Source organism: Nerophis lumbriciformis, linkage group LG20, assembly GCF_033978685.3.
Source record: "Nerophis lumbriciformis linkage group LG20, RoL_Nlum_v2.1, whole genome shotgun sequence".
In the NCBI taxonomy this organism is placed as follows: Eukaryota; Metazoa; Chordata; class Actinopteri; order Syngnathiformes; family Syngnathidae; genus Nerophis; species Nerophis lumbriciformis.
Genome location: NC_084567.2, coordinates 44,475,951 through 44,490,141, shown reverse-complemented (window position 1 = coordinate 44,490,141; position 14,191 = coordinate 44,475,951). Strand labels below are relative to the sequence as shown.

The window sequence follows — 14,191 nt, the reverse complement described above, 5'->3', positions numbered from 1 at the left end:
GACCTAATCCTGCAGCCACCAAACCAGATCCCCTCAACGCCCTGACTGTGCCTAGAAATTCTGTCCATAAAGGTTATGAACAGAATCGGTGACAAAGGGCAGCCTTGGCGGAGTCCAACCCTCACTGGAAACGTGTCCGACTTACTGCCGACAATGCGGACCAAGCTCTGACACTGATCATACAGGGAGCGAACTGCCACAATAAGACAGTCCGTTACCCCATACTCTCTGAGCACTCCCCACAGGACTTCCCGGGGGACACGGTCAAATGCCTTCTCCAAGTCCACAAAGCACATGTCGACTGGTTGGGCAAACTCCCATGCACCCTCAAGGACCCTGCCGAGAGTATAGAGCTGGTCCACAGTTCCACGACCAGGACGAAAACCACACTGTTCCTCCTGAATCCGAGGTTCGACTATCCGGCGTAGCCTCCTCTCCAGTACACCTGAATAGACCTTACCGGGAAGGCTGAGGAGTGTGATCCCACGATAGTTGGAACACACCCTCCGGTTCCCCTTCACACACCCTCCGGTTCCCCTATTAATTACTAATATGATTTATTATTCCGCCAACTCAAATCGTTTGTGGGCTTTAGCACACTCAAAAACGTAGCATATCTTGCAAGACGTGTGTACACATGTTCATCGCGACAGGACGCATGGACCTCATCAAAGACCATGGACGATATCACGCACAGGTCGTCTGACATTTTGGTTTTTAGCTCCCATTTTGGGGGTGATTTGGGCCAATCGCAACGTTCTGATTGCAGATGTGCCTATTTTGTCTATAGAATGTATCACGGGCCAATAAAAAAAGACATTTTAAGATATTCAACACTCTATTGCCGTCTGGTGGCTAAAGTGGATAGTGCACCACCCCACCCCAATTCTTCACGTTGCATGTGTCAGGTAAATCGCAAGGAATGTGGCCATAGGAATGTACTTACAGTAGCCGAGAGATAGCTGGTATCCCGAAAAACCCGTAGTCCGAGGTACCACTGTAAAAACCCGTAGTCCGAGGTACCACTGTATTCCTTTAAAGGATTTCTGTGTGCATATTCAGAGGTACTTTTTCAGCCAAAATTAAATTGTTACTTCTTGAGCTTGTTTAGCATGTTTGTAAAAAGCCCAAGAAGCACAGAGGGTGATATACCTCATGTCCAGAAGTCAAACTCCAATTAAAGTGTTATGGCACAGCTTTCAGTGAGCCGTAAAACAAATGGAATCCTTTACCACAATCAAACAGTATGTCCTTCATGAATGTGAGGCGCTCTTCCTACCAAGCATCCGAATCATTGGAAAAGATTGTTGATTCTCATTTGAGTTTCCATCACCCTCTGAAAGAAACAAGGTTTCCTCAAGACCTCAGGGACACCAAGACTTAACTGGCTAGGTTCAAGCTCAGGTCATTGATACTCTCAACGAGCCATAACATAAGACTCAGGTGATTCCACCCATTAGGCTTAAATACCAGCTGGTCCTCATATCTGGGATCAAGGCAAATCTATTCTCTTCCAGAGGCGAAGATTAGAGGGAAAAGGGAGAGAGGAAAGCAATGAAGATAATGAAAGGTGTGCAGGAGGTGACGGACTGAGCTCACCAGTAACTGAAACAAGCAAGGAAGGGCTGATTTGGTGCTTGGTTCAGAAAAGTGTCCATTAGAACTCCTAGAATTACACTGACGGATCCAGTCCAATGTTCTCCTGAATCCCAGGATGTCCTTCAAATGTGTACCAGTGCCCCAGCTGGGTAATCCTTTTGGAAAAGACAAAACGTGTAGGAGGGTTTTCCTGGAAGGATTTCAGCACTCTGGGAGTGTGTTTTGGTGTTGGTTAGTCTGCTGGTGGGACTGAGTGTACTGTAGGAACTGGTTAGACTGCTGCGTCGTGGCCTGACTCGGTACAGTCTGGTTTGCTAGCTGGTTCTCTGACTGGTACTGTTCCAGCTCTCGCTTCCTCCTCATGGCTGACTGCAGCTGCTGCTTGATTACAGTGATTTGGCTCTCCAGTTCGGATAATTCCTGCATGAGCGGACTCCGACCCACACTCACACCAGGACCGCTGTCCCCCACACCCAAACCCCGACACTGTCCTGGGGCCACCCCCGGTGCTGAGCTCCCCTGCCCTTGCCCGAGTCCTTGGCTACACAAACGACCTAACAAGTTGGAGCGTCCATTCGAGGTGGTCACTATGGGAAGTTGTTTCTCCAGCAAAGGGAGAGCAGAGGCTGGATCCTGGGAACACGGCCGTTCCAAGTCGTTCTGCGTCTCTTTCGGAAGAACCCTACGCCTGTTGCAGAGAGATGAATCGCTTGGATTCCAGGATGCCGACTGGTTGTTTCCTTGATTGCACCTGGAGATGCGGGCAAAGGACAAATTGTAAGGCATCAACATTCATTAATACGCTCAGAAGTCTACAACCAAGAAACCCGATTTCAGGGAGCTGTGCATGTTTAGGATGTTTGTAAAGTTATGTGAAGTGAAACTGGAGTTAGAAACACATCAAAAATAAGACTTTTTAATACTTTTTTATGTGTAAGACCCCCGGGCTCGGGGTCTTTCCGCGTGGAGTTTGCATGTTATCCTCCAAAGACATGCACCTGGGGATAAGCTCCTCCCACCTCCAAAGCCACACACCTGGGGATAGGCCCCTCCCACCTCCAAAGACATGCACCTGGGGATAGGTTGATTGTCAACACTAAATGCTCCCTAGTGTGTGAATGTTGTCTATCTGTGTTAGCCCTGTGATGAGGTGGTGACTTGTCCAGGGTGTACCCCCCCTTCCGCCCGAGTGCAGCTGGGATAGGCTCCAGCACCCCCCGTGAACCTCGAAAGAGACAAGCGGTGGGAAAATGGATGGATGGAACAAGAAAACACACAACATTTCTGCGCAACCACCTGTCAGTCTTTGGTGGCTATGATTTTGTGCAGGGGACTTGTTTACAAAATGTAGGACCTGACACTAGACTTCATGCCTACAACACTCAGCAGGTGCTTCTGTTTGGGGAGCAATTAAGCTCAGCCGTTCTTACCTGCCAGGTGTTTTGTCCTGAACAGAGAAGTCAGGTAAATGCTGACACTTACTTCATAGTTCTGGATCTAAACTTGATGCCCCCAAAATAGACACAGTAGTGATTTTAGGCTTGTTTTCTAAGGAGGTTCAGTACATTGTATAGTTAGTTTAGGAACGTATGGACCTCCTCAGTCTAATTGACTTGCACAAAATGAAGCGAGGAAGCATCAATTACATCAATCATTGCAGTGATTCTGACTTCAAAGAAGGAAAGTTTTGGTTGGAATTTCAATGTAAAGAAGTACAAAAGACTCAAGTCAAATGCGATCCAGAAAATCAGGAGCACCTTCGAGGAGAAAACAGGCACCAAAAACAAGATAAAACCAAGGTAAGCTGCATTATTCAATGTTGTGTCCTCTTCTACTGATGTTTTCCTTAAGATGCTTAAAATGCTGAAAGGGCTTGAGGAAACACATACTGTGTTTTTTTACTATGACCATTTATTTTAAATGTATTTTGGGCTCATGATGTTAACCACATCAGTTTTGAAGACGACAAAAACATGCAATTAAGTGATCAAAAACATTTGAAGTAAACACGTTTTACATGTCTTTATCCACTTTGTCTGTGCGGAAAAATGTCCGCCAGCTCTGTAGATGACGTCACATCAATAAGGGGGCGACATATCGAGTCTGGCGGTGGAAAGTGGGAGTTGCAAGTACAGTTAGTTATCTACCAATCAATCAAAAACAAATTGATATTATGGCAAACGATGACTTTTCAGGAGCAAAAAATACATCAAGAAAACTTGTCAGTGAAGTTCTGAGCTGCATAATTAACTGGTATTATCAAAGCAAAGACAACGTTTTAAGGCTCCACATAGTCAGTCAGTCAGTCAGTCAAATTGTGACATAAGTACATCGTTGTGTTGACTCCTTCATGCTGACATCTCTATTAGCGACGTAAACGAGGAGTTCACCGTAGGGATCAATCTATTTCACCACTTTACAAGCTAAAGTACATAAACAGACCATAACAATAATATCTTATTGTTACCACATCATGTTGCAGAAGCCTCAGGGCTTAGATAAAGACTGACAGAGGAGACATTTTGTTGGAATAATTGTTTGTAAGTTATCACAAAAGAAACGTTGTATTATGAATGCTGTCTTTCGAGGCCTAACAAGAGGAAGAATGCTCGTGAAACGCCACTGTGATTTCAACACGGACAGATGGCAGGATCTGCTCAACTTCCAGAGGAACTCTCTTTGAAGTGTTAAACGAACTCTCTCTGAAGTATTTCACAAACTCTCTTCCAACTATTTGGTAACCGAGGTCAACGCTATTTACGACCCGCTGCCCTCTTGAAGTTGCTGTGGTCAGGAGACGGGAGGGGTTATCCATTGTCCTCCAACACCTGCCCCGGCTGGATCCAGGAAGAGCCCAAGCCCGAGAAATCCTCTTCTTGGTCTTCAAAGCGACCGAAAACAATGACTGTTTTACATACTTCCCATTCCTGCTGTGACATGTGTTGGTGCGTGAACATTGAACATCTGAATAAATGAGGAGACGAAAACCTTCTTCGTCAGAGCGTGGTGCAGGACTGTACAGAGAGTGCAGTGGCCATGTCTCTCCTCAATATTGAGTCCAAATTGAATGCTGTCTCTGTTTGATTCCTTCCTTGCCTTTTGTCTTGTTTAATAGATGTCTTCAGTGTTTGAACGTGACACATTTAGTTAAACATCTGCAGGGAGGAAACATACTGTAGCCAGTGGAACATTTAGGTAAACATCTGCAGAGAGGGAACATAGCCAGTGGAACATTTAGTTAAACATCTGCAGAGAGGGAACATACTGTAGCCAGTGGAACATTTAGTTAAACATCTGCAGGGAGGGAACATAGCCAGTGGAACATTTAGTTAAACATCTGCAGGGAGGAAACATACTGTAGCCGGAGGAACATTTAGTTAAACATCTGCAGAGAGGGAACATAGCCAGTGGAACATGTAGTTAAACATCTGCAGGGAGGGAACATAGCCAGTGGAACATTTAGTTAAACATCTGCAGGGAGGGAACATAGCCAGTAGAACATTTAGTTAAACATCTGCAGGGAGGGAACATACTGTAGCCAGTGGAACATTTAGTTAAACATCTGCAGGGAGGGAACATAGCCAGTAGAACATTTAGTTAAACATCTGCAGGGAGGGAACATACTGTAGCCAGTGGAACATGTAGTTAAACATCTGTAGGGAGGGAACATAGCCAGTGGAACATTTAGTTAAACATCTGCAGGGAGGGAACATAGCCAGTAGAACATTTTGTTAAACATCTGCAGGGAGGGAACATACTGTAGCCAGTGGAACATTTAGTTAAACATCTGCAGGGAGGGAACATACTGTAGCCGGAGGAACATTTAGTTAAACATCTGCAGAGAGGGAACATAGCCAGTGGAACATTTAGTTAAACATCTGCAGGGAGGGAACATAGCCAGTGGAACATTTAGTTAAACATCTGCAGGGAGGGAACATAGCCAGTGGAACATGTAGTTAAACATCTGCAGGGAGGGAACATACTGTAGCCGGAGGAACATTTAGTTAAACATCTGCAGAGAGGGAACATAGCCAGTGGAACATTTAGTTAAACATCTGCAGGGAGGGAACATACTGTAGCCGGAGGAACATTTAGTTAAACATCTGCAGAGAGGGAACATAGCCAGTGGAACATTTAGTTAAACATCTGCAGGGAGGGAACATAGCCAGTGGAACATTTAGTTAAACATCTGCAGGGAGGGAACATAGCCAGTGGAACATGTAGTTAAACATCTGCAGGGAGGGAACATACTGTAGCCGGAGGAACATTTAGTTAAACATCTGCAGAGAGGGAACATAGCCAGTGGAACATTTAGTTAAACATCTGCAGGGAGGGAACATACTGTAGCCGGAGGAACATTTAGTTAAACATCTGCAGAGAGGGAACATAGCCAGTGGAACATTTAGTTAAACATCTGCAGGGAGGGAACATACTGTAGCCGGAGGAACATTTAGTTAAACATCTGCAGAGAGGGAACATAGCCAGTGGAACATTTAGTTAAACATCTGCAGGGAGGGAACATACTGTAGCTAGTGGAACATTTAGTTAAACATCTGCAGGGAGGGAACATAGCCAGTGGAACATTTAGTTAAACATCTGCAGGGAGGAAACATACTGTAGCCAGTGGAACATTTAGAATGTAGGACAATATTAAAGTCTTGGCCAGAAGAGCTTTAAGTGGGCTGAGATATGAGCTGCTGGAATATTCTTTGGGACTGAAGCAAGTCTTCTTTGTGAAAGCCACTTCCATCTTTACAACTTGCTCGCTTCATCCAAGACTGACATGAAATGGCCATTTGATGCTGCTCATACAACAACGCAGGCTTCTACCCACAAGTCACATGTTCCGTATTGAGAGGAAGGATGGGTAGCTTTTACTTTTGACCCGATACGGTGCCAATTCTCAGTAACCGGGAATTGATACTGATATTCAACAGTACCTTATTTTGGTATACTGTAATTGTGTGCATTATTGTGTTCATAATTATTCATTTGTTTAGTGATGAAATCTATTTTTTATTAAACATTTAACAATGAGTTGATTGTGGTAACTGTTATATCTTGTTTTCTGACACATAAGTACAGGTAAAAGCCAGTAAATTAGAATATTTTGAAAAACTTGATTTACTTCAGTAATTGCATTCAAAAGGTGTAACCTTTCCTTTGGAAATCGAGGTCCCAGAGTCTGGAGGAAGACAGGAGAGGCACAGGATCCACGTTGCCTGAAGTCTAGTGTAAAGTTTCCACCATCAGTGATGGTTTGGGGTGCCATGTCATCTGCTGGTGTCGGTCCACTCTGTTTCCTGAGATCCAGGGTCAACGCAGCCGTCTACCAGCAAGTTTTAGAGCACTTCATGCTTCCTGCTGCTGACCTGCTCTATGGAGATGGAGATTTCAAGTTCCAACAGGACTTGGCGCCTGCACACAGCGCAAAATCTACCCGTGCCTGGTTTACGGACCATGGTATTTCTGTTCTAAATTGGCCCGCCAACTCCCCTAACCTTAGCCCCATAGAAAATCTGTGGGGTATTGTGAAAAGGAAGATGCAGAATGCCAGACCCAAAAACGCAGAAGAGTTGAAGGCCACTATCAGAGCAACCTGGGCTCTCATAACACCTGAGCAGTGCCAGAAACTCATCGACTCCATGCCACGCCGCATTAACGCAGTAATTGAGGCAAAAGGAGCTCCAACCAAGTATTGAGTATTGTACATGCTCATATTTTTCATTTTCATACTTTTCAGTTGGCCAACATTTCTAAAAATCCCTTTTTTGTATTAGCCTTAAGTAATATTCTAATTTTGCGACACACGGAATTTTGGATTTTCATTTGTTGCCACTTCGAATCATCAAAATTAAATGAAATATTTTGAATGCATCAGTCTGTGTGCAATGAATAAATATAATGTACAAGTTACACCTTTTGAATGCAATTACTGAAATAAATCAAGTTTTTCAAAATATTCTAATTTACTGGCTTTTACCTGTATATCTGTATGTAGTACAGCACAGTAGTGACTTTCCATGCAGTTGCAATTCCAAGACACTAGATGGCAGTAGTTGACGAGCCAGGAAGAAATCTTTGCCATTAAGCTGAATCTAGTCTTTCGTTGCACCCTACAAATTGTTTATACTGTAAGTATTGTATTTATTACACAGCAGCAGTTTGATTGTATTGTGCATCTTAATTGTAGTTTGCGTTACCACATTTAGAGGCGTTGACATTGCCATGTAAAATCACTCATGCTAATCATAGCATGCTAATAGTAACGCCAATGTTAATTAGGATCAAGCTAGCACATTTTGGAAAAGTGTAGCGTTACCTAATGTCCTAACTTCCTTGGTTGGCATGAACAATTGCAACATTATTCTGAGTTGTGTGTTTACCGCATGGTGTGCAGTAGAAGGTGATGTCACGGGCAACAATGGTATCAAAATGGTGTGCAGTAGAAGGTGATGTCACGGGCAACAATGGTATCAAAATATGGCACCGTTTGATTTTAGGTGAATTGATACCCAGTACCGGGAAGGCTGAGGAGTGTGATAAGCCTAAGTCTAAGGTAAGGTCTATTCAGGTGTACTGGAGAGGAGGCTACGCCGGATAGTCGAACCTCGGATTCAGGAGGAACAGTGTGGTTTTCGTCCTGGTCGTGGAACTGTGGACCAGCTCTATACTCTCGGCAGGGTCCTTGAGGGTGCATGGGAGTTTGCCCAACCAGTCTACATGTGTTTTGTGGACTTGGAGAAGGCATTCGACCGTGTCCCTCGGGAAGTCCTGTGGGGAGTGCTCAGAGAGTACGGGGTATCGGACTGTCTGATTGTGGCAGTCCGCTCCCTGTATGATCAGTGCCAGAGCTTGGTCCGCATTGCCGGTAGTAAGTCGGACACGTTTCCAGTGAGGGTTGGATTCCGCCAAGGCTGCCCTTTGTCACCCATTCTGTTCATAACTTTTATGGACAGAATTTCTAGGCGCAGTCAAGGCGTTGAGGGTATCTGGTTTGGTGGCTGCAGGATTAGGTCTATGCTTTTTGCAGATGATGTGGTCCTGATGGCTTCGTCTGGCCAGGATCTTCAGCTCTCGCTGGATCGGTTCGCAGCCGAGTGTGAAGCGACTGGGATGAGAATCAGCACCTCCAAGTCCGAGTCCATGGTTCTCGCCCGGAAAAGGGTGGAATGCCATCTTCGGGTTGGGGAGGAGACCCTGCCCCAAGTGGAGGAGTTCAAGTACCTCGGAGTCTTGTTCACGAGTGAGGGAAGAGTGGATGGTGAGATCGACAGGCGGATCGGTGCGGCGTCTTCAGTAATGCGGACGCTATATCGATCCGTTGTGGTGAAGAAGGAGCTGAGCCGGAAGGCAAAGCTCTCAATTTACCGGTCGATCTACGTTCCCATCCTCACCTATGGTCATGAGCTTTGGGTTATGACCGAAAGGACAAGATCACGGGTACAAGCGGCCGAAATGAGTTTCCTCCGCCGGGTGGCGGGTCTCTCCCTTAGAGATAGGGTGAGAAGCTCTGTCATCCGGGGGGAGCTCAAAGTAAAGCCGCTGCTCCTCCACATGGGGGGGGGGGCAGATGAGGTGGTTCGGGCATCTGGTCAGGATGCCACCCGACCGTTTAGGGCACGTCCGACCGGTAGGAGGCCACGGGGAAGACCCAGGACACGCTGGGAAGACTATGTCTCCCGGCTGGCCTGGGAACGTCTCGGGATCCCCCGGGAAGAGCTGGACGAAGTGGCTGGGGAGAGGGAAGTCTGGGCTTCCCTGCTTAAGCTGCTGCCCCCGCGACCCGACCTCGGATAAGCGGAAGAAGATGGATGGATGGATGATACCCAGTAGTACCGATGGCTTCCATAAAAGTACCACATTCGCTAACCTTCCCTAAGTAACATGTCCAACAATTCATAGTTTGAATATTATTCAAATTGCGAACATAAAAAGCGACACCATGCACATGCATAAAAGTGAGCAGTTATGTAACGCAGCCTCTATTTGCCTTGTAGTTTTCAAAGTTCCTCTACAGTACATTTGTAATACAGTTGATACATTTAGGACTGTCTTTTTACAGTTGATGTTACACAAGTTATCCATCACTGGCCTCTGAAGTAATTGTGTTGTGAGAAGGATTAGCTCACAAAAAAGACAAATGGAAGTCCATGTTTGAATATTCCATATCAGAGGAAGCCTGAGGCCGCCTATATTTCCATGAATCATTTAAACGCCAATGATTCATTTACTTCCACACCCCAAGGTTTTTCTCCCGAGTTACTAGTTGGCATTTTTATACCGTATCATTTTTGCACATGCAGTTTGACAAACTCCTGTCTAGTTATTCATTCACGTGCCATAAATATTCATGTGTTCAGAGGTTTGACACAGCAGCTCCTTGTAAACGCACACCTCCAGGAATTTGTCAAAGATGGAATCTGAGCCAGTGCTAAAGACTTTGAACTGTAAATAAGTGAACAAATAAGCTCAACAAGGCTCATCATCCAATCTGTTACCTCATTGTTAGACTAGGATGTCTGAGTTGAACTTAAAAAGATGATTAGATGTAACGTTATAACTGGTATACTGTGCTAAGTTCATGTCATTATATCAGTTTATTGGCCAATAACTTTAAGTTAGTATTAATAAAAGAATACAATCCTGCTAATTTCAGGGACTTTTAAAATGACATTGGATCACCCGTGGGTTTATCTGGGGAAAAAAACTTGTCAATATCAAGTTGTATACTAAGTAGATCTACATTCTTGGCCTCTTGGTCGACATGGTGGATTCAATAGTCTGCTTTTCCTGACCGGCCTACGATGTTGTGATTGGGGTTGGCTCGACAAAAGTGCAGCATTTTAAACAAATACATAGTTCTGAACATTTGTAAATGCAGGATAGAACCCCAATAAGCTGTTTTAATATTAGAAATATTTGCCCAAGGTTGGCAAGTTTGAAAAATGTTACAATTTGACTATGTCATGTCAAATTGCAGTAACATTCATAATAACATGTCATATATACATGATGTAAGTATATATGTCATGTAGTAACATTCATAATAACATGTAATATATACATGATGTAAGTATATATGTCATGTAGTAACATTCATAATAACATGTAATATATACATGATGTAAGTATATATGTCATGTAGTAACATTCATAATAACATGTAATATATACATGATGTAAGTATATATGTAGTATCTAGTACCATTCACAATAACATGTAATATATACATGATGTAAGTATATATGTCATGTAGTAACATTCATAATAACATGTAATATATACATGATGTAAGTATATATGTAGTATCTAGTACCATTCACAATAACATGTAATATATACATGATGTAAGTATTTATGTCATGTCGTAACATTCATAATAACATGTAATATATACATGATGTAAGTACATATGTCATGTCGTAACATTCATAATAACATGTAATATATACATGATGTAAGTATATATGTCATGTAGTAACATTCATAATAACATGTAATATATACATGATGTAAGTATATATGTCATGTAGTAACATTCATAATAACATGTAATATATACATGATGTAAGTATATATGTCATGTAGTAACATTCATAATAACGTGTAATATATACATGATGTAAGTATATATGTCATGTAGAAACATTCATAATAACATGTAATATATACATGATGTAAGTATATATGTCATGTAGTAACATTCATAATAACATGTAATATATACATGATGTAAGTATATATGTCATGTAGTAACATTCATAATAACATGTAATATATACATGATGTAAGTATATATGTCATGTAGTAACATTCATAATAACATGTAATATATACATGATGTAAGTATATATGTCATGTAGTAACATTCATAATAACATGTAATATATACATGATGTAAGTATATATGTCATGTAGTAACATTCATAATAACATGTAATATATACATGATGTAAGTATATATGTCATGTAGTAACATTCATAATAACATGTAATATATACATGATGTAAGTATATATGTCATGTAGTAACATTCATAATAACATGTAATATATACATGATGTAAGTATATATGTCATGTAGTAACATTCATAATAACATGTAATATATACATGATGTAAGTATATATGTCATGTAGTAACATTCATAATAACATGTAATATATACATGATGTAAGTATATATGTCATGTAGTAACATTCATAATAACATGTAATATATACATGATGTAAGTATATATGTCAGGTAGTAACATTCATAATAACATGTAATATATACATGATGTAAATATATATGTAGTATCTAGTAACATTCATAATAACATGTAATATATACATGATATAAGTATATATGTCATGTAGTAACATTCATAATAACATGTAATATATGCATGATGTAAGTATATATGTCATGTAGTAACATTCATAATAACATGTAATATATACATGATGTAAGTATATATGTCATGTAGTAACATTCATAATTACATGATGTAAGTATATATGTCATGTAGTAACATTTATAATAACATGTAATATATACATGATGTAAGTATATATGTCATGTAGTAACATTCATAATAACATGTAATATATACATGATGTAAGTATATATGTCATGCAGTAACATTCATAATAACATGTAATATATACATGATGTAAGTATATATGTCATGTAGTAACATTCATAATAACATGTAATATATACATGATGTAAGTATATATGTCATGTAGTAACATTCATAATAACATGTAATATATACATGATGTAAGTATATATGTCATGTAGTAACATTCATAATAACATGTAATATATACATGATATAAGTATATATGTAGTATCTAGTACCATTCATAATAACATGTAATATATACATGATGTAAGTATGAAGCATGACAGGAACATGTTGAGGGTATTCTGATTTCAGAGCATCACATCAGTGATCATGACAGACTTGGTGAAAGACAAAGACAAGACTAAGAGCGGGGAGACATGAAATCGGTGGGTAAAGTGGCCGTGCCAGCAACTTGAGGGTTCCAGGTTCGATTCCCGCTTCCGCCATCTTAGTCACTGCCGTTGTGTCTTTGGGCAAGACTGATTGACATGTCACTTAGATAATGACCTTCACTAAGTAAAAGTCACATGTGGAATCCTGCACATGGAAAATGTTGTGCTGATGTCTTGGTCAGCATCAGAGTGGAAAAGTGGTCAGAAGCACACCTGCATGATGATGAAAGGTGATGTTTACATGAAGTCACTTCTTTGGCTTCTTATTCTTCCTTGCTGGCGCTCAAAGGAACAAAACACATTTTGGTGGCTGAGGCCAATTCAATTTCTCCCCAGAAGCTCTTTTTGTTTCCTAATACTTTCTGATTTGATCAAGCTGACGAAAGAGAAACGCTGACTCAGCACATCCTGCAGCTGTAATGTTTACGCAGGAAAAAACCAAAGGCAACAATATTTACATTTGACCTAAAAGCTTGCTGGTGTGATTGCAGATCTTGATTTTGCTCAGTCCACTTTGAGGAACACAGCAAAGAGATGACTTGAACGGACGCTGACAGCTTGACAGATATCACTTCCATTGGAAGCTCAGTGCAGAAGTGCTCTCGTTAGTCTCGTCCGTCCTCATTACTCACACTTTGGGAGCGCCCTCCAGCCCGCAGAGCTAAGCCAGGACACGTTTGCAAAACAGAAAGAACAAAACGGGACGCCTCGCTCAGCAAAAGCACAATGACCTCCTCTTGGAAGTGTCAAACTGCCCATGTCAAACATGAATGGTGCTTATCTGATGAGGGGGAAGTGACCCAGTCTGGGTCAGGCATCAGACCCAGTCTGAGTTAGGCATCAGACGCAGTCTGGGTCAGGCATCAGACCCAGTCTGGGTCAGGCATCAGACCTAGTCTGAGTCAGGCATCAGACCCAGTCTGAGTTAGGCATCAGACCCAGTCTGGGTCGGGCATCAGACCTAGTCTGAGTTAGGCATCAGACCTAGTCTGAGTTAGGCATCAGACCCAGTCCGAGTTAGGCATCAGACCTAGTCTGAGTCAGGCATCAGACCCAGTCTGAGTCAGGCATCAGAGCTAGTCTGAGTCAGGCGTCAGACCCAGTCTGGGTCAGGCATCAGACCTAGTCTGAGTCAGGCATCAGACCCAGTCTGAGTTAGGCATCAGACCCAGTCTGAGTCAGGCATCAGACCTAGTCTGAGTCAGGCATCAGACCTAGTCTGAGTCAGGCATCAGACCTAGTCTGAGTCAGGCATCAGACCTAGTCTGAGTCAGGCATCAGACCCAGTCTGGGTCAGGCATCAGACATAGTCTGAGTCAGGCATCAGACCCAGTCTGAGTTAGGCATCAGACCCAGTCTGAGTTAGGCATCAGACCCAGCCTGGGTCAGGCATCAAACCCAGTCTGGGTCAGGCATCAGACCCAGTCTGAGTTAGGCATCAGACCCAGCCTGGGTCAAGCATCAAACCCAGTCTGGGTCAGGCATCAGACCCGGTCTGAGTCAGGCATCAGACCCAGTCTGAGTCAGGAATCAGACCCAGTCTGAGTCAGGCATCAGACCCGGTCTAAGTCAGGCATCAGAC

General features: G+C 42.4%; 1 protein-coding gene across 1 annotated transcript in view; it reads right to left on the bottom strand.

The window, feature by feature from the left end:
* Window positions 1-327: 327 nt before the first annotated feature.
* Window positions 328-14,191, bottom strand: part of grin3a (glutamate receptor, ionotropic, N-methyl-D-aspartate 3A) — a 111,491-nt gene continuing 97,627 nt past the window's right edge. Inside the window, exon 10 of the mRNA XM_061980921.2 lies at window positions 328-2,350. Coding sequence (XP_061836905.2) covers window positions 1,801-2,350 — 550 coding nt within the window. The 3' untranslated portion in view covers window positions 328-1,800. The remainder of the gene's footprint in view (window positions 2,351-14,191) is intronic.